We start from the raw sequence: 18349 nt of genomic DNA, 5'->3' as shown, positions 1-18349 counted from the left end.
TTTGCACAGGAAGGAGGGAGAGAAAACCACATATTTAAAATAGGGAAAGAAGATTGTAAAACTACTAAAGTTAGTTACACAGGGACAGCCCTAGGAACAGGAGTAGTACTTTAAGCTTCCATTTTTATTTTTTATTTAACTGACTCAGTTCCATGTTAGGGCCAGTTTGCCAATCTATTGAGATGTTTATTTTTCACAAAGAGGGATAAGAGAAAATAAGAGCACTGGGGATGAAAGGCCGAAAGGAAAGGAAACTTACATTTTTGCAACTTCTTTAACAACATCACGGCAAGTCATTTCTTTCATCTGTGGGTAAGGAATGTACAATTTAGTTGATTTAACATTTTGTATTTTTGGAAAGCACTTATCCACTAGGGGAAAGCCAGGATATTGGTGGCTGATGCACCAAATTATATTACTCTTGTTTTGTTCCGGCATCGGTTTCTGCTGCACAATCCTGCCACGGGCTCAGTTAAGAATAGAGCCAAATTAAGTTAGCTAATGATTCCTTATTTTCACTTTTTATTCTGGACGACTACTTCTGTATGAGTCCCAAATGTTACTCTTTCCCCTATTCATTCAGTTGTAGACAACTCAGACACAGCTCTTCAGTTTGTTCCTTTCAACTAGACGCTGCAGAGCTTTTTATAAATCTCAGCACACAGGCCTTTACTTAGCTGATTATACCTTAATGCCTTTTGACAGACTAAATCATGGGACTATCATACCAACAGATGCATCTCTATCTTAGCACCTGTTCTAACAATCATGCGTCAAGAGTCTCAAGGGCATTCCTGTTTACATGTAGTGTCCTACTAGTAAATGCTATTCTAATTTTGATAAGACAGACCTTGTGAGGCTGAACGGAGGATTGGTTTTTCATTTTTTCCTCAAACTCATGTAGGTACATTGAGTCCTGAGGCAGTCCACTGACAGCTGACCAAAATAAAGTTTCACACTTGATTATGGTAACATTTACAAAATTAAATTCCAGGATCCATGACATGGCACAAGCTCATGAAAAAACATTCATACACATCAGATCTCAACCGGGACCTCCTCCTTTTGGAATAATGGAAAAGCAGCACAAAACTAGATCCTTCTTCCCTTTCCCCAATAACTGATTCTTAACAGTGACAGGATCATATCTGGACAAACACTCAGCGAACAACAAGACGGGATACAAGTCTACTGTGCTATTTGTGCTAAATGTTCACGTGCTGCAGCACACTAAACGTTCCCTCGTATGCATTAATCTACTCACTTCAAAGCAGGGTGGATCAGAGCACACTAGGGAACTTTTAATGAGTAGCAGCAGGCCCAGACAGACATCTTATGCACAGCAGGCTAGTATGGGGTAAATTTACCCCCTGTTTTGCCACAAACTAGATGTTTGTGTTGACACAAGCCCTAAGATATATACACCACTATCTTTGTATAACCATTGCATGCACCACAGAACTGATTCTTGCATTTATGCACACAAGTTATTTGTGGAAGAGTGAGAGATTTATTAGTCTACTGATGTTAAGAAGGTTTGCAGGCCACATGTTTCAGCTAGACATTATCCCTGACCACCTTTTTCATCTCAGATTTGTTAATCCTGCAGACAGTATCAAAAGCTTGACACTGAATTTATCATTCAAAGGTTTACATGTATCATTCACTGTTCACATCCAAAGTAATGGGGGAAATTTAAACATTAGATGGCACATGAATTGTCTCAGAAAAAGCTGAATTTGTGAGATACTGAAAAAACAAACCGCTTTCCCTGGTTGAATACAGATTCCCATTTTGAAGTATTAAGTGTTTACAGCTACCACTAGAGGTGATTAATACAGCAGTTCTTCATAATGTAGACCACTTATGATAGAAAATATTTCACTAACCACCTCCCCTCCCAGCTTCTGTATCTTCACTGCAGTATGCTTAGCTGTTCCCCTATAATGCTTGGCTATCTGACAGTACTAAGAAGGAAAAGATCTGCTTTAAGATGATAGGTGGAGCTACTTCCTTACCTCTCCCCTCTTTTCTGGGTGTAGATTTTTATATGTAATCTCCAGCAGGCCATATTGTCCATCACTACAAGACACCTTGCAGTTTGCTACTTCTAATTTTATGTTTGAAACGTGATCAAATGTTAATCTGTGGCAAACGTGCACCTAACAAATAGGTCAAAGTCTCTGGAAACCTAGGGCTTGTCTCTGCTTACTGGGAGGTGGAAGGGGGGATATCTCCGTGCAGCGATCAATCCACCAGGAGTCAGTTTAACAGGTCTAGTGAAGACATGCTAAATTGAGCGCCAATCGCTATCCTGTCAACTCCATTACTCCACCAGAATGAGAAGCATAAGGAAAGTCAGAGTTTCTCCTGTCGACCCAGCGTGGCGTAAACACCACAAAAGGTCGACCTAAGCTACGGTGACAACTGGCTGGTGCTTCACCTGATGAGAACAAACATCTCTGATCTTACTTCTCCACGACAGTATATTTTAGTACAATTCATAGTATTCCTCTGGTCATTCAGCATGGGAAAGAGATGGGGCTGCAGCCCCATTCACTGTTCTTCAGGGGATGTTCCAGTCACAGTGGGCTATAGGGAAATGTTCCTGTACAGAGCAAGTAGCTTCATCTACTTGCTAATCTCCCTTGTGCCAGAATGCACTGACGCCTACTAACCCTTACCTTCAAAAACCTAAAAGTTACAGCACAACAGTGGTAGCTAGGAATATCTGTCTTGAAATGGATTAATACAAAATAATTGGATAGACTGTATATTATATTGTTAATACCATCCTACCTGAAGTTTTTCAATCTCTGTCTTTGCAGCCTGTCTGGCTTTACCAATGGCACACCCCCAATAACCCTATAAAAGCAACAAAAAAAAGAGATTAGTTAAAGTTTGTTATAATCTTTTTTACAGGGAGGGTTTCTTTAATATTCTTTAGTCGGAAGAACTCAGTAAAGTGTTGCAGTTTACGATGTAGAACTCGGAGTATACCTGTAGGTAATATTACAGTAACAACAAAACATCCTTCTCAGTAAATTCCTCAGAGTAGAATCCTATTTATACTGGTGTTTTAACACAATAAGTGAAAACTCTCAAAAACTTAACAGACAAAGTGGGCGTATTAATATCTTTTATTGGACCAACCTCTGTTGCTGAGAGACAAGCTTTTGAGCTTTACACAGAGCTCTTCTTTAGGACTGGAAATTAACTCGAAGTGTCACTGCTTAGCATAAGTAGTTAACACACATTTCAAGGGACCATTCAAGGTGACCCCTGCAGTCATAAGGAGGAAGGGTAGGGGAAACATCTGGGGTGGAAATGGGGGGGGGGGGAATTGTTAGGGGGTTGCAGATAGTTGTAATAAGCCATAAATCCAGTTTCTCTATTCAGTCCATGATTTTTAGTGTCTAGCAAAGTTATGAATTTAAGCTTCCAGGCTTGTCTTTTGAAAGCATTGCGCAAGTTTCCTTTGAGGATGAGAACTGATATAGAATGATCACTTTATGAAAAGTGTTCACCCATAAGTGATATGGCGTTTTTGTCTTTTATCATTTTTCTACATTCATTCGAGAGCATAGTGATTGTCTGGTTTCGGCCACATAGTTGCTATGGGGGCACTTAGTGCACTGGATGAGGTACACCACATGTAGCAATAGGCATGTGTAGGACCCATGCATCTTAAAAGATGCGTTGTGGGGAGCGTTGATCATTGTAGCATTGGAGATATGTAGGCAGGTTTTGCATCTGTCGTTCTGGCAGTCTGGTGCCGCTTTGAGCTAGTATGTCCTGGTCTGTGGGGAGTTTGCTTCTGATGAGCTTGAAGAGGTCAGGGGGTTATTTGAAGGCCAGAAGGGGGAATTCAGGAAAGATTTCCTTCAGGGTGGGATCCCCATCAAGTATGGGTTATAGCTATTTGATGGTACCCTGTATGGGTTCCAGTGCGTGGTGGCAGGTGACACCTAGGGGTGTGCAGTTGGAGGCGGTTTAAATTCTATGTTGAAGCCAGTTCTCTCGTGATATTTGGATGGTCCATTCCATAATGTGATCTATTTCTCTAGTGGAGTGCACCCCTCCACTGCTACAATGATCAATGCTCCCCACAACACATCTTTCAAGATCAATGGGTCCTCAACATGCCTATCACAATGTGGTGTACTTCATCCAGCACACTAAATGCCCAGATAGCAACTATGTAATAAAAAAAGGTAATAAAGGTAATAATTGGAGATATACCAATCTCCTAGAACTGGAAGGGACCTTGAAAGGTCATTGAGTCCAGCCCCCTGCCTTCACTAGCAGGACCAATTTTTGCCCCAGATCCCTAAGTGGCCCCCTCAAGGATTGAACTCACAACCCTGGGTTTAGCAGGCCAATGCTCAAACCACTGAGCTATCCCACCCCCAGACAATCACTACACTCTCAAATGAATGTAGGAAAATGACAAAGGACAAAAATACCCCATCACCCCCACCCGTGGGTGAACAATTTTCACAAAGTGATCACTTTATATCTGACCTATCAGTCCCCATCTTCAAAGGAAAACTGCACAACACTTTCAAAACATTGGCCTGAGAGCTTAAATTCAGAATTTAGCTAGACACTAAAAATAATGGACTGCATAGACACACTAGCCTTATGGTTATTACAATAATTTATATAACCCACTAGTAACTCCGCCCCCAGCTGCTCTTCCCCCCTCTTTCTCTCCCCCCCCCCCCCATGAATAGAGAGATGTTTGTGGGCCACTTCATCTTGAATGGTCCCTTGAAATGTGTTAACTACTCGTGCTAAACAATCTGTTCTACCTTGTATTTAGCTGAGACACTGAGTACCTTTCCCAGACCTGAAGTAGAGCTCCGTGTGAGCTCGAAAGCTCGTCTCTCTCACCAACAGAAGTTGGTCAAATAAGAGATATTACATCATCCACCTTCTCTCTCTAATATCCTAGGATCAACAGGGCTACAACACCGCATACAAAACTAAACATTCCATTTGAATTGCATCATCACTTCCACCCCCAAAACTGTTGTACAGTTTGGCTGTACAACATATATCCATCTCTGGGAATTAACATATACTGTTTTCCCAAAATCTCCCCTCATGCCATCTGTCCCTTCCTATCATTCTCCTTTGCAGAACTCCCACTGGTGTGTTGTCTGCCTTGAAGCATCTTGTATGTGAAAGCCTAGCTGTTCTTACTGATTTTTGTTGGACCCCCAAAACTGCAGCTTTAAAAGTTTCACATACTCTGGAGTGTTTTCGCAGAATACGTTTTCTATATTCCTCATGCTTAGGTGGGAGAGGTGGTCACCAAACATTTGTTTAGTCACAAAGGAAGTATTAATTTCCTAATTTTTGCACTGCAAGCACAGTGGTAAATACAGTGGAGTTTAACCATGTATACCATTTGATGAAAGAAGGAGATATACATCAGTGACTCACCTTCTTATACCTCACAGCACAGAAGTCAAAGTAATACACAGACTACTGAAACACAAGGTTGAAATGTCTATGGGTCCATCTAGTCCAGTCTGCCTCTCGACAGTGGCTAGTACCAGATGCTTCAGAGGAAGAAGCCCTATAGTGGACAATTATGGAATAATCTGTCCACAAAGGTAGTTTCTTGCTAACCTCATTCATGTTGGCTATGACCTGAAGCATATAGGCTTTACATCTTTTCTAAAAGAAAATAAAGTTTTTACCCTTATATAAGCATGAACACTCTCAGTACACAGATATCTAATGTTTGAATCCTAAATCCTTGGATTTAATGATATCCTGTGGCACCGAATTCCACAGGTTGTGTACAGTTGTATTTGTTTTACCAGCTTTGAATCAGCTTAAAGAAAGGCTTAAATTCCGAGGTCATCCCAGCAACTATTTTAAAAATAGGTACAGCATTTCCTACCCTCCAGTATATTGAGACATGGCATATTCTTATTAACAGATCAGCCACTTCATTCTTAAAGTCCTTCAGAATTCCTGGATGGATGGATGCCATCTAGCACTGGCAACTTGCTACTCTTTAATTTATCAATTGGTTCCAGCAACTTCTCTTGATACCCACTCTTATCAGGGAATAAAGGTACCTCCACAATATCCTCTGCAGTAAAGACTGATGCAAAGAAACCATTAGGCTTTTCTGCAGTGTCCTGATCCTCCTTAATTGTATCTTTTACACTCTATCATGCAGTAGACCCATAGATTCTCAATGTTTCTTGCTTCTGATACTAAAGAACGTGTTACTTGTTTTTTCAGATCTTTGGCTATTCTTCAAATTTGTAGCCTCCTAATTTCCATTTTACCTACCATAGTTTCCTAGTCATTTAAAACCTTCTTTGCAAAGGCTCTGATGTTCCCTCTGTGTGGCTAGTCCTGTGCATGGAACGAGAAGATTTCCCATAAAAAGCTACTGTAGACATTGATGTGAGATTGTCTAAAACTAGCTAGGAATAGCTAACCAAGACTGTGCTTGTTATGGTTAGTACATATCTATTAGATATTTGCTATAGTAAAATATTTTTACTCAGAGATGTGCTCATTAGGATATGACATGCATCCGACGAAGTGGGTATTCACCCACGAAAGCTCATGCTCCAAAACGTCTGTTAGTCTATAAAGTGCCACAGGACTCTTTGCTGCTTTTACAGATCCAGACTAACACAGCTACCCTTCTGATACTCATTAGGATAAATACAAAAAGTCAGATTCGATGTGAATATTGTATTCACAAGCCCAACTGTCATGCCCAACGTAAGTATTTAAATATATTCAAACAAGACTATGAAAATAAACCATTAGCTGAAATTTCCAAAGTGAAACTGTTGTGCTGCAAAGTTTAAATTTTAACAGTAATCAGTCAATGGTGAAGTAATAGAACACTGACCTAGTATGTATATACCACAGGATACACACACGCTTTAACAGGGCCAATTTCTCAAAGTTTAACACAATTATGGTCACGAGTGAGTGGGAGGAAAAATTTAAACAATACAAATGTGAATTATATTTAGGAGTTGTTTAAGAAAACATTACTAGATGCCCCCCAATTCCAGTGTCAATAAAGAATGGATTCTTTGGTTAAAAAAAATAAATCCTAATTAAGAAAGAGAAATGAAAGCAGCAATAAAAGAAATCATAATCAACAGAAAGGGGAAGTCAACAGGAAAGACTAAAAATTATCAGTTATTAAATACAGGCAGTTGACAGGAAAAGCTAAAGGTATAAATGAAAAAAAAAGCTACCACCAGTAGAATTAACAATAAGTAGTAATTTTGTATATATCAGGAACATAAGAAAACCTAGCACTGGTATCAGTCAGTTATCCAACAGTGATGGAAAAGCTGTTGATAAAGAAGAGGCAGATGTAGTCAGTACATTTCTGTTCTGCATTTGGAAAGAAGCCAGATGAGATATTCACAACTTACTGATAATGAAATACTTTCTATTGAAAAATGTGACTAGGGAGGGTGTTAAACAGTATCTTGCATCCAGGAGGTTTAAAAATACTGGCTGATAAGCTCTGGCCCACTGATATTGATATTTAAGGAATCTTGGTGTACTGGGAGAGTTCTACAAGACTGAAAACAGCTGGAGTGCCAACATTTAAAAAAGGTAAATGGGAGGACCCAGGTAACCATAAGCCTTTTTAAGCAGATGCAACTTTAATTCTAACATTTAACTTCTGAGTCTTTGCAGCCTTAGTATTCTTTTAATATACTCTGTGTATAATATATATCTAGGTCGCAACTGAAAACTAAGTCAGGAAATTCAGATCAAGGCTTAGAGACTATCCCTAGCTATCCACACTTTGAAAGATTTCCTTGCCTTACAAATTATCTTACTAAATACATCCTTAGGGATACAAAATGTGCAGGGCTTTGCACAGTAGGACACTTCCTGCTGTTGTCTATGGTCTTGTATTGTCCTGTTTGTTCTTTAGCTGACTATTCAGAGATAGCCCTGTCAAGCATTATGATTTACAAGACACGTGTCTGTCCTGACCTGACATTATTAAAGCAATGTCTTAAGGGAGTCTACTTGGCGGTAACTATTAGTAAGTGGAACTCTTACTACAGTGCCACACACTTTTTATGTCAGAGTCCCATCCACTAATACCTGACTTCAGAAGACAGAACAAATAAAGTGATGTGCTGGATTTCTGACTCATTTAGCAGAGGGGTTTAACAGACAAGCTACTTTTCCAAAAAAGTCCTTGACACTCATCTTTAACAAATAAGTGAAACCAGGTGTGAGAAATGCTGTCAATTACAATTGACAGTGATTTTGAAAAGGTCTATCTCAAGAGTACTTAGCTTGCAAACAGACAAGCCACACCAATGCCATACAACACTACCAGTTCAACTGTCATCCAGCAGTAGTGACCACTATCCAAAGAGAAAATCCTATATTCCATGACCCTATTAGGAACTATTAGGTCAGAAGATATTTGAGGCTATTTCAAAATACTCACATATGAAACACCTGATGGGTCAATCATGTAAAGCTGAGCGCCATCATCCTCATCATAAGACCCTAACATGAAACTGAATAAAGAAAATGAGATATTAGAAGACAGGTTATGCATGGTGCTACAAAAATCACACAAAATTACAAAGATTAATTATACTGCCTTGGGCTTTTTTGCACACAGTAGACAACAAGGTCTCATCATTGCTCTTGCAGTGAAACCTCCGCTATACACTACCTTCCAACAAGAAACTCATCTTTACCTTTTGGGTACCTTCAACCCCAAAGCTGTCAGTACAATTTTGCTCGACCTATAGCTAAAGATCGTCTTTCTTAAGTCACTGACTTATTGGTCCCTTGGATTGTCATTTAAGATAAACTGCACTGAATTTACAATGCCTCACTTAGCTACAGGGCCGGAGAAGTAAATTTTCAAATGACAATTTTGCTTTCATGATTCCCATGGAAGTTACCAGCACAAGCGTCTCAGTTTTAAAATTTAGGAACAATTAGATATTTTACCTAGTAATCAAATGCATCTTTACACAGACATCTTTACCTAAAGTCCTCCTCAATATTACCAATATAATTACGCTTGTTTTAGGAGAGACAGATAGACACAAAGGCACAGATACACCAAGGTGAAAAATCATCTTATAAATACGCAAGATAAATCTATCTGTTGTGCACTGAATAAAAATTCTTCCAATCAAGCACAAGTATTTTAAAAACTTATACCTGCAGCCAAAAGGTCTGACAGCACTGTATAGTGTGTAGGCATGTACATACATGGCCACTCTGTCGGCAAGATGCTAGGGGGGAAAAAAAAAGGGAGGAGTTTTAGAACATTTAATTTAATGAAATAAACATGCCTCAAGTAAAAACAATTCAAAACAGGCTACCTTCCTTGTCACAGGATCTAAGGAAACCTAAAGAATGAATTTGTGCTAAAAGCACCAGTTACTTACCTTCAATGGAATATTATATCCATAGTTAGATCTAAAGTTAGAAGCTTCTTCTCTAGCTATGTCTGCCAAAGAACGAGCATCTGCCAGGAGTCCTGCTACTGCCTGAAATGAAGAGTATCACCGGCTAAAGTCAACATTCAGATAAATTACCGCTATTTCTTGCAAGGTAATTGACAAACTTTAGACAACCTCTAATTCTGTTACTGTGACTTAAACAGGTTTTCACTGCACCATACATCTGCTCTTTCAAAACTGACCAAACCAGACTTTACACCTGTCAACAAGCTGAAAAAGCTTTTTAAAATTATTCAATAAAAACAAAATTGATGTATTATTGTAAACCGCATAAAATAAAGGTATACTTTTAAGATCCAACTTCTATGTAAGCTGTAAAGTTAACTTAATATAAACAAAAACCATGAGAACATGGAAAAAATAGACAAGCACCCTTAACAGTATATTATATATTTTTCCCCCTGGATTTTAAGATTTCTTGAACTGCAGCAACACCTACCCTTCTTCTGGCAGCATTACAGTTGCAGGAGCAATCTTCTTACTCTCCATGACTAGTGGTGCAGCTTCAAGCAGTTTTACTAGCATGGTTCCCACCTGATGTTTAGGGCCCTACCAAATTCACAGCCATAAAAAAATGTATCACGGACTGTGAAATTTGATGTCCCCCATGAAATCTGGTCTTTTGTGTACTTTTACGCTATCTATACAGATTTCAAGGGGGAGAACAGTGTTACTCAAACTGGGGGTCCCAATCCATGAAAGGGTTATTGGGGGGAAGGTATTGCGCTGCCTTCAGAGATAGGTGGCCTGAGAGCAGTGGCTACTGGCCAGGTTCCCAGCTCTTAAGGCAGTGCTCCACCAGCAGCAGCGCAGAAGTAAGGGTGGCAATACCATACCATGCCACCCTTATTTCTACGCTGCTGCCTTCAGAGTTAGGTCAGGACTCCTACAGTTACAACACTGTGAAATTTCAGATTTAAATATCATGAAATTTATTATTTTTAAAATCCTATGATCATGAAATTGACCAAAATGGACCGTGAATTTGGTAGAGCCCTATTGATGTTACTGACATTACTATTGGGGACAGGTCAGTAGCCCATGATATTTGGTCCCTTTATACCAGCCATTATAGCATCCTGCTCCTTCCGTCCCACGCCCCTTTCAAAAGACGGTGAGAATATCTTATATGTTAGTACTGTTGTTGTGTTTTGCTATTCTTAGAAAATGTGTTTTATGATATGGGTAACAAGAGGCTGCTTTCTTAATATTTAGTTTATGTATATTCCTGCTCTCATTGGAGCATTTGTTTTAGTGCACATAGAAAAAAGAAACCAGAGAAAGATAACTCTAGAATGAGTAAATATCACAGATCAGCCTCCCATTTTACTGTGAGATTTTGCTTGTACATGAACAGGTTTATACACATACCCACAAACAGGACTAGAAGTGCATACACAGAATTGAGAATCTGATTTGTCTAAATGTCCCTTGACTTTTCTCTGACTACAAGTTTAGAAGTGTCGGGATACAGTACTTCAAAAGCTATTTAACACTGGCTATATTTATGCAATGGACTATCCATTTTCTGTGACGTTTTCCTAATTCATAGGAGAAAAGCAAAAAAAAGTGTTGCAGCACCTCACCATTCCAACATGTCGATCAACATTGAAGAGACGTTTATTGGAACCTTCTTCATAAAGCTTGGACAAGACTAGTTTTTCTACTCCAAAGACAACACCATCTTTACATCTTATGCCAATTGCTGTACTGAAAGACAAGTCAAATATAAGAAGAGTAAGATTTTTTTTAAAACAAAAAAACCCCACTAAATCGGTAGGACTGGGGTTGGAAAGTTATTTTAGCATATCTTTATCAAAGTTAAATAGGTGCAGGACTGAAGTACAAGACAGCTTAATTTAAAGTGAGGTAGATCTGCTCCATGATTTCACTGCTGTCTTGAAGACGGGGAGGAAAAGAGTAAGACCCACTGAAGTTACCCAGTGTTTCTATAAGAAAGTGGCACCGCATTTCCCTTTTTCCCACCCTACCCAAGAAAGTTTTCGCACACACTCTGTACATCTAGAATTAATAGTTTGAGGGACGTGGGTGGGGAGCAGTTCTCCCTTCAAACCTGCAGGTTTCCTATAGTTGTGAAGTGGGAGCATCTACATGGATGTGTTATTTTCCTTCAATCCCCCTCTCCCCCAGTAAGCACATAATTGTAAAAATAGGAACACAGCTCCTGAGAGCACCCAGGCAGTGGCACAAGTATCTCAAGAATCTGTTGTCATCACTAAGTTAGGACGGCCATGGCCCCTACCTACTCCGTAAGGAAGAGGTTCTCACATTGGGGAGCACAGAATGAATTCTGGGGCGGCGTGAGAAGCAGTGCTGCCTTCAGAGCTGGAAGCCAGAGAGTAGCAGCTGCTGGCCAGGCACCCAGCTCTGAAGGCAGCACCGCCACCAGCAGCAGCAGAGAAGTAAGCATGGCAATGCCATACCATGCCACTGTTACTTCACTGCTGCTCGTGACGGTGTTGCCTTCACAGCTGGGTACCTGGCCAGCAGCCGCCACTCTCCACTCTGCCTTCAGAGTTGGGCGGCCATATATGTATTTGTGTGGTGAGAGTGGGAGGTGTAAACTACTACAGAGAAAGGAAGGGGGGGGGGGGGCGCTCGATCAAATAAGTTTGAGAACCACTGCCATAAAGTTCCCTCCTCCCTCCATGGGGCTAAATCATGTCCTCTAAGTGCCTAACATTAAAGTATCTAGATGCATCAAAAACTCTTACCGACCAAGTGAATGAAGAAGAGAAGATAAATCACTAGAACACGCACTTCAGTGACATTAAATAGTTCTTACTAATTGAGAATTAGTACAAAATAGTTTTTGATGCATATTTAAGATTTATGGACCATTCCACCATTACTTTTAGGATGGTATTACAGATGGTAAGAGATCTTTAAAAGCATTTGATGAAGTCACTAAAAGGGTGATATACTCCCAAGATATTAGATATTCATACTAGCTGGAGTACCACACAGATGTATTTTGAACTACGTTATTTCTATTGCAATAGTATCCAGAGACCTGGATCAAGACCAGTTACTGTACAAACACAGGATGATCCAATCCAAAGCTCAAAGCAATTTATCTGCATTTACTAGTCAACACATCCAGATTGTGCTACAACACAAAATAATATTTACATGTTTATAGCTGTCACCTGGCATATGCCTGAATGAACGTATGTAATCTTAGGGAGGCTGACGTTGTCGTTTTAGCCAAACCATCATTCTTTAAGAAACTGGCAACAGCCAGTGAGACTACCACAAACCTGTGTGGTCCTGAGCAAGTTACTTGACTTCTCAGTGCCTCAATTCACCATCTCTAAAATGGCCTTTTTGGTATTTATATAGCCTATTACCATACTAGATGAGCACTTTACATATATTAAGGACCTATGCAATCAGCTTTTGCCCCAAAGTATGAGATTTTATTACACCTAGCAAACATGAATAATTTACTACCTTCCTTTGCAGTCTCTCAAAACATGCCTTTATAATTTTTGTTCCTCCAAACTATTGAACAAATAAGGATGATTACACTCCCTTTATATTTAATCTGAAGAGCTTCCTGAAAGGAATACAGTCACAAAATTGCTTATTTCAGGAGTACAATTTTCTTTGCAATACGATCTTAGCTATCTGCCCTAATCACATTTCTCTTGCCCTTTTTAAAGAAATCTGTGAAGTATAAAACAAAGACATTTCTCTTACCTACTATTCTCCACAGCTTTCATAGCATATTCAACTTGAAATACTCTGCCATCTGGAGAGAATGTGGAAGCTGACAGGTCATACTGTAAAGGAAGAAAACAAACTACTCAGCATAAAAAGAGTTACAAATAGAACCCACATAGTGGTAGTACTAAGCTATTTTTCTATGCAGAGTCTTAAAGTGAGTCTTTGGAGAAAATCTATGTAAGAACATAAGAACAGCCATACTGGGTCAGATCAAAGGTCCATTTAGCCCAGTATCCTGTCTTCCAACAGTGGCGAATGCCAGGTGCCCTAGAGGGAACAAACAGAATAGGTAATTATCAAGTGATCCATCCTGTCACCTATTCCCAGCTTCTGGCAAACAGACTAGGGACACCATCTCCACCCATCCTGGCTAATAGCCATTGATGGACCTATCCTCCATGAACTTATCTAGTTCTTTTCTGAACCCTGTTACAGTTTTGGCCTTCACAACATCCTCTGGCAAGGAGTTCCACAGGTTGACTGTGCGAAAAAAATACTTCCTTTTGTTTGTTTTAAACCTGCTGCCTATTAATTTCATTTGGTGACCCCTAGTTCTTGTGTTATGAGGAGGAGTAAATAACACTTCCTTATTTACTGTCTCCAAACCAGTCATGTTTTTATAGACCTCTATCATATCCCCCCCTTAGTCATCTCTTTTCCAAGCTGAAAAGTCCAGGTCTTATTAATCTCTCCTCATATGGAAGCTGTCCCATACCCCTAATCATTTTTGTTGCCCTTTTCTGAACCTTTTCCAATTCCAATTTTTTTTGAGATCGGGCAACTACATCCACACACAGTATTCAAGATGCGGGCGTACCATGGATTTATAGAGGCAATATGATATTTTCTATCTTATTATCTAGCCCTTTCTTAATGATTCCCAGCATTCTGTTCACTTTTTTGACTGCTGCTGCACAATGAGTGTGTTTTCAGAGAACTATTCACACTGACTCCAAGATCTCTTCCTTGAGTGGTAACAGCTAATTTAGACCTCATTTTATGTGTACAGTTGGGATTGTTTTTCAATATGCATTACTTTGTGTTTATCAACACTGAATTTCATCTGCCATTTTGTTGCCCAGTCACCCAGTTTTGTAAGATCCTTTTGTAGCTCTTTGCAGTCTGCTTGGGACTTAACTATCTTGAGTAGTTTTGTATCATCTGCAAATTTTGCCACCTCACTGTTTACCCCTTTTTCCAGATCATATATGAATATGTTGAAGAAGACTGGTCCCAAAAAAGACCCCAGGAGACACACCACTATTTAGACTCTCTCCATTCTGAAAACTGACCATTTTATCTTAACGTGTAAGAATGGTTCACTCAAACTGATGTTTACTTCATGTGAATAAAGCGGGCAGTACTTTTAAAAAAAAAATCAGACAGTTCTCTTTTAGTGAAAGTATATAAACTCAAAGTAAATTAGTAAGCTCAATGTTGGTTTGCTTAGTTTTTAAAAAAGCTCTTGCTTCAGTGAAATTCATTCCATAATTCAAACCCATTAAGGAATCTCAAATTCCAAACAGTAGCATAATGAGTAAGGCTTCACACAGACATAGTATTAACCATACAAAAAGTTCCTATTTTTTAGTACATTGTGACTTATTTAGATACTTAGAATAGCATTAGTACTTTTCTCTTCCACTTTGCTTTCCAGATGACGATCTCAAAGCACTTCTCACACTTTAACGTTTAAGCCCTTGCACAAACCGGGGCTTCATCTCTGGTACCTAGGTAATGTGTACAGCAGAATGTGTGAGAGGTCAGTGGGCATTTGAGTGATGTCGGTGAACAGTGCTGCCTGCTGGCCAAATAGGTATAACACTAACTGAGCTCTGCTTGTAACTGTATTGGGGGTTACTTGCTGTGTGCTGAGCTTGTGTTTGTCAGTCTGTTTGTTTGTTTGGTTGTTTGAGGGACCGTGTGCTCTGGCTGGCAGTTGGAGGCAGGTTTGAAAGCTCGAAGCCTCTGGTAATTGGCTGAGCCTTAATCAGTGGGCGGGCATTCACAGGCCAGGCCAGGGCGGAGTTTCATTCCAAAACTATGTAAACCAGCCTTGCACTCAGAAGCCCAGCAGCATGTAGCATGTATGATTACCTGTGTGCAGTCGGTGCAGAGCTCCTGGAGACAGCACCTGTGCTGTTGAGGATCCTTCCAGATGGTGCTGGGGTTGCCTGGAACTCCAGTTTCTGGAAAAGGCAGGTGTTAGTAATGGATTATTAGAAATGTAGATAGCTGGGTCTGTGATGACTATTATACTTGGTCCAAGGAAATTCAGGGTATATCTTCTACACCCACCCCTCCTCACCACATTTCAGAGCCTGGGTGGAAACATCTACACTGCTATTTTTAGCAGGCTCTGAAACTCTGTGCCATAGTTGTGGGGTGTTTTTGCAGTGTAGACAGACCCTCAGTCATCTCAGTAGTGTGGAGTTTGCACATGCCTGGTGCAGCGAAGGGCAGAAGAATAAAAAAGTAGATGTTTCATGAAAGCACCCAACTATTATGAATATGCAGGTTTAACCCAGACCTTCCCTTGTTCCCAGAAAACAGTTTTCAGGCCTGATTCCATTCTTAAATGAACAGGGAACTGCCAACAAGTGACAGATCATCTTCTCACTGAGCCGTAGGCTAGGTCTACACTAGCACTTTTGCCGGTAAAACTTTTGTCTGTCGGGGGGTGAAAAAAAACCACACCCCTGACCGACATAGGTTTCACCAACAAAAGCGCTGGTGAGGACAGCGCTAAGTCAGCGGGAGACATAGCTACCGCCGCTCACTGGGGGTGGTTTAAATTATCCAGACGGGAAAGCTCTCTCTGGTCAGCATAATGAGGCTACAGCTGTGCCACTGTAAGGTCTGTAGCATACCAGCGTCTCTCAAATGTGGCCACAAGGGGTTCTTCTTGCAGCTACAACCTTCTGGGTGGTGATGGGAGGGGGCGTGGCGGAGAAGCCCCTCCCCTGGGGCCGCCAGCAGGGATTGGTCCCAGCCCCACTCTGAAGCCACAAATACTGTTAGGAGCAGGCGACCTGTGTGAGTTCCCCACCTTCCCAGGGGCAGTGGGGATTGGGCTTTGGGCTTCAGCTCTGAGGTGGTGGGTGGCAGGCTTCATCCCTCAGTGGCAGGGCTTTGTGCTCTGGCCCTGGGCACATTCCCCCCACATCACTCCTGATTCCTGCTGCTCCTTCCAGCCCCCAGCCAGACCCCGTGATCCAGCCCTGGACTCACCCTCCATTGCCCCAACCCCCGCTACCTCTTTTAGCCCCCCATCCAGTCCCCCATTACCCCTGGCCATCCTTACTCACCTCCCCATCCAGGGTTTAATTTGTTCCCCAGCTTGTCGGGGATGAGTAAGCCTGCTATGAAAAGTGATATTGACAAATATACAAATATCACTTTTCTCAGTGGCAGACTTACTAGATAGCAAATTAAAAAAAAAAAAATCAACCATAAAAAGCAACACACACAAAGCACCGTATCTATGTTTCTATTCTGTTTTGGCCGAGTAAAGATTAGAGACAATTGTACATTATTTTTATTAGAGTCTGAAAAAAACCCTGCATAAATAAATTACAATGATTTGGGCATGTATATGTACATATTTATTTGTTTTTCCTAAAATTAATTAAGTATTTTAGGAAAAATTGTAAGAGCTGCCACCAGCTCTTGCTGGTAGCCGCTCTCTGAAGCCACCAAAATATTTGTTGTGAGAACCCCTAGACATAACCATGCCATAGTCTCATGTACTTACTGCATTAGCCTGGGTCAGAGTGGCAAAGGCCCTTGTTAAGCACCAGTTAAGTCTGCATATCCATAGAAAAAAGCATCCCCCATAAGTTAAATGGCACGTTCCCAGCCACAACCTCCCCAGTTCATTGACAACATGCATCTGAACATGGAGAGGGGCATCCTGAATCTCTCCCTGCAGATGTGGTGCCCCCTTTTCAAACATGGCAGCGACTGGAGGAGGGGGCATCATGGGGCTGAGAAGAGTACACCAGTGCCCTGGGGCTGGACAGAGGGCCCCCACTGCTTCACCACCCCCATCATCCCCTTCCCTGCTCCTCTTAGTGCCTCATCTCCCCCCAGCACCTCAATTCACCCACTTCCTATAGCCCCACACACTCCTTCTCCCAGAGCACCCACCCATCCAGACCCAATCTCCCCAGAGCCACCCGCCCCCACTCCCCCCCTTAGAGCCCACCCTCCCAACTGTCTAGCCAGGACCCCCACCCGCATCCTCTCTCCTCACACCCTAGAGCAGTGGCTCTCACGCTCCACCCCGGGCTGAAGCCCTGAATTTTTAAAAACATGTTAGGGAGAACAGACCCCAGGGGGGGAAAGTTGAGAACCCCTTGGCCTAGACCCCCACCTCCCTCCCCCTGGTCCCTAGAGGCCCCCCCATCCCTTCCCCCTCCCCAGCTCCTGCCCCTGCTGCCCACCCCTAGAGCCCCACCCCTACTCCTCCCTTGCCCCTAGAGGCCCCCATCCCTTCCCCAGCTCCTGCCCCCGCCTCCCACCCCTAGACCCCCACCCCTTCTCCTCCCCTGCCCCCCCCCCCCCATCCCCCCCCTCCCTCCTGCCCCCCCCCCCCCCCCCTCCCCAGCTCCTGCCCCGCTCCCCACCCCTAGACCCCACCCCTTCTCCTCCCTTGCCCCTAGAGCCCCCGCCCTCCCCAGCTCCTGCCCCCGCTCCCCACCCCCCAGGGCCAGAGCCCGGTGGCCCCCCCCCGCGCTTTCCCGTTCGCTTTCCCACCCGCCGCGCGGGCCCCGGGGACTCCGCCGCGCGGCGCGGCGCCGCACCCAGCCCGCGCGGGCAGCCCCCCCTCCTCCCCCCCGGCCCCATGGGGGGGGGGGGCTCAAGCTCGCTCCCGCCCCAGCGGGCCCCGCGGCGGCCCCGCCGAGGACACACACTCACCCCGGTGCCGATGGAGCTCATGGCGGCGGAGCCGTGCGGAGAGCGAGCGCCGGACAGACCCGATCCTCACGCGCCCCAGCGCTCACCAACGCACACGCCCATTGGTCCGCCGCACACCAGCCAATGAGCTCCCGCGGTGGGTTCCTATGCGAACGTGC

General features: G+C 42.5%; 1 protein-coding gene across 1 annotated transcript in view; it reads right to left on the bottom strand.

Annotated features, from left to right (window-relative positions):
- Positions 1 to 18349, bottom strand: part of PSMA3 (proteasome 20S subunit alpha 3) — a 22519-nt gene extending 4170 nt beyond the window's left edge. Inside the window, exons 1-8 of the mRNA XM_039538263.1 lie at positions 18192 to 18349; positions 13245 to 13327; positions 11108 to 11231; positions 9447 to 9548; positions 9217 to 9290; positions 8483 to 8555; positions 2800 to 2865; positions 260 to 306 (exon numbers count right to left, since the gene is read on the bottom strand). Coding sequence (XP_039394197.1) covers positions 260 to 306; positions 2800 to 2865; positions 8483 to 8555; positions 9217 to 9290; positions 9447 to 9548; positions 11108 to 11231; positions 13245 to 13327; positions 18192 to 18212 — 590 coding nt within the window. The 5' untranslated portion in view covers positions 18213 to 18349. The remainder of the gene's footprint in view (positions 1 to 259; positions 307 to 2799; positions 2866 to 8482; positions 8556 to 9216; positions 9291 to 9446; positions 9549 to 11107; positions 11232 to 13244; positions 13328 to 18191) is intronic.

Source organism: Mauremys reevesii, linkage group 4 (assembly GCF_016161935.1).
Source record: "Mauremys reevesii isolate NIE-2019 linkage group 4, ASM1616193v1, whole genome shotgun sequence".
Taxonomy (NCBI): domain Eukaryota; kingdom Metazoa; phylum Chordata; order Testudines; family Geoemydidae; genus Mauremys; species Mauremys reevesii.
Note: the sequence above shows the minus strand (reverse complement) of the source record. Positions and strands in the feature narration are given on the sequence as shown.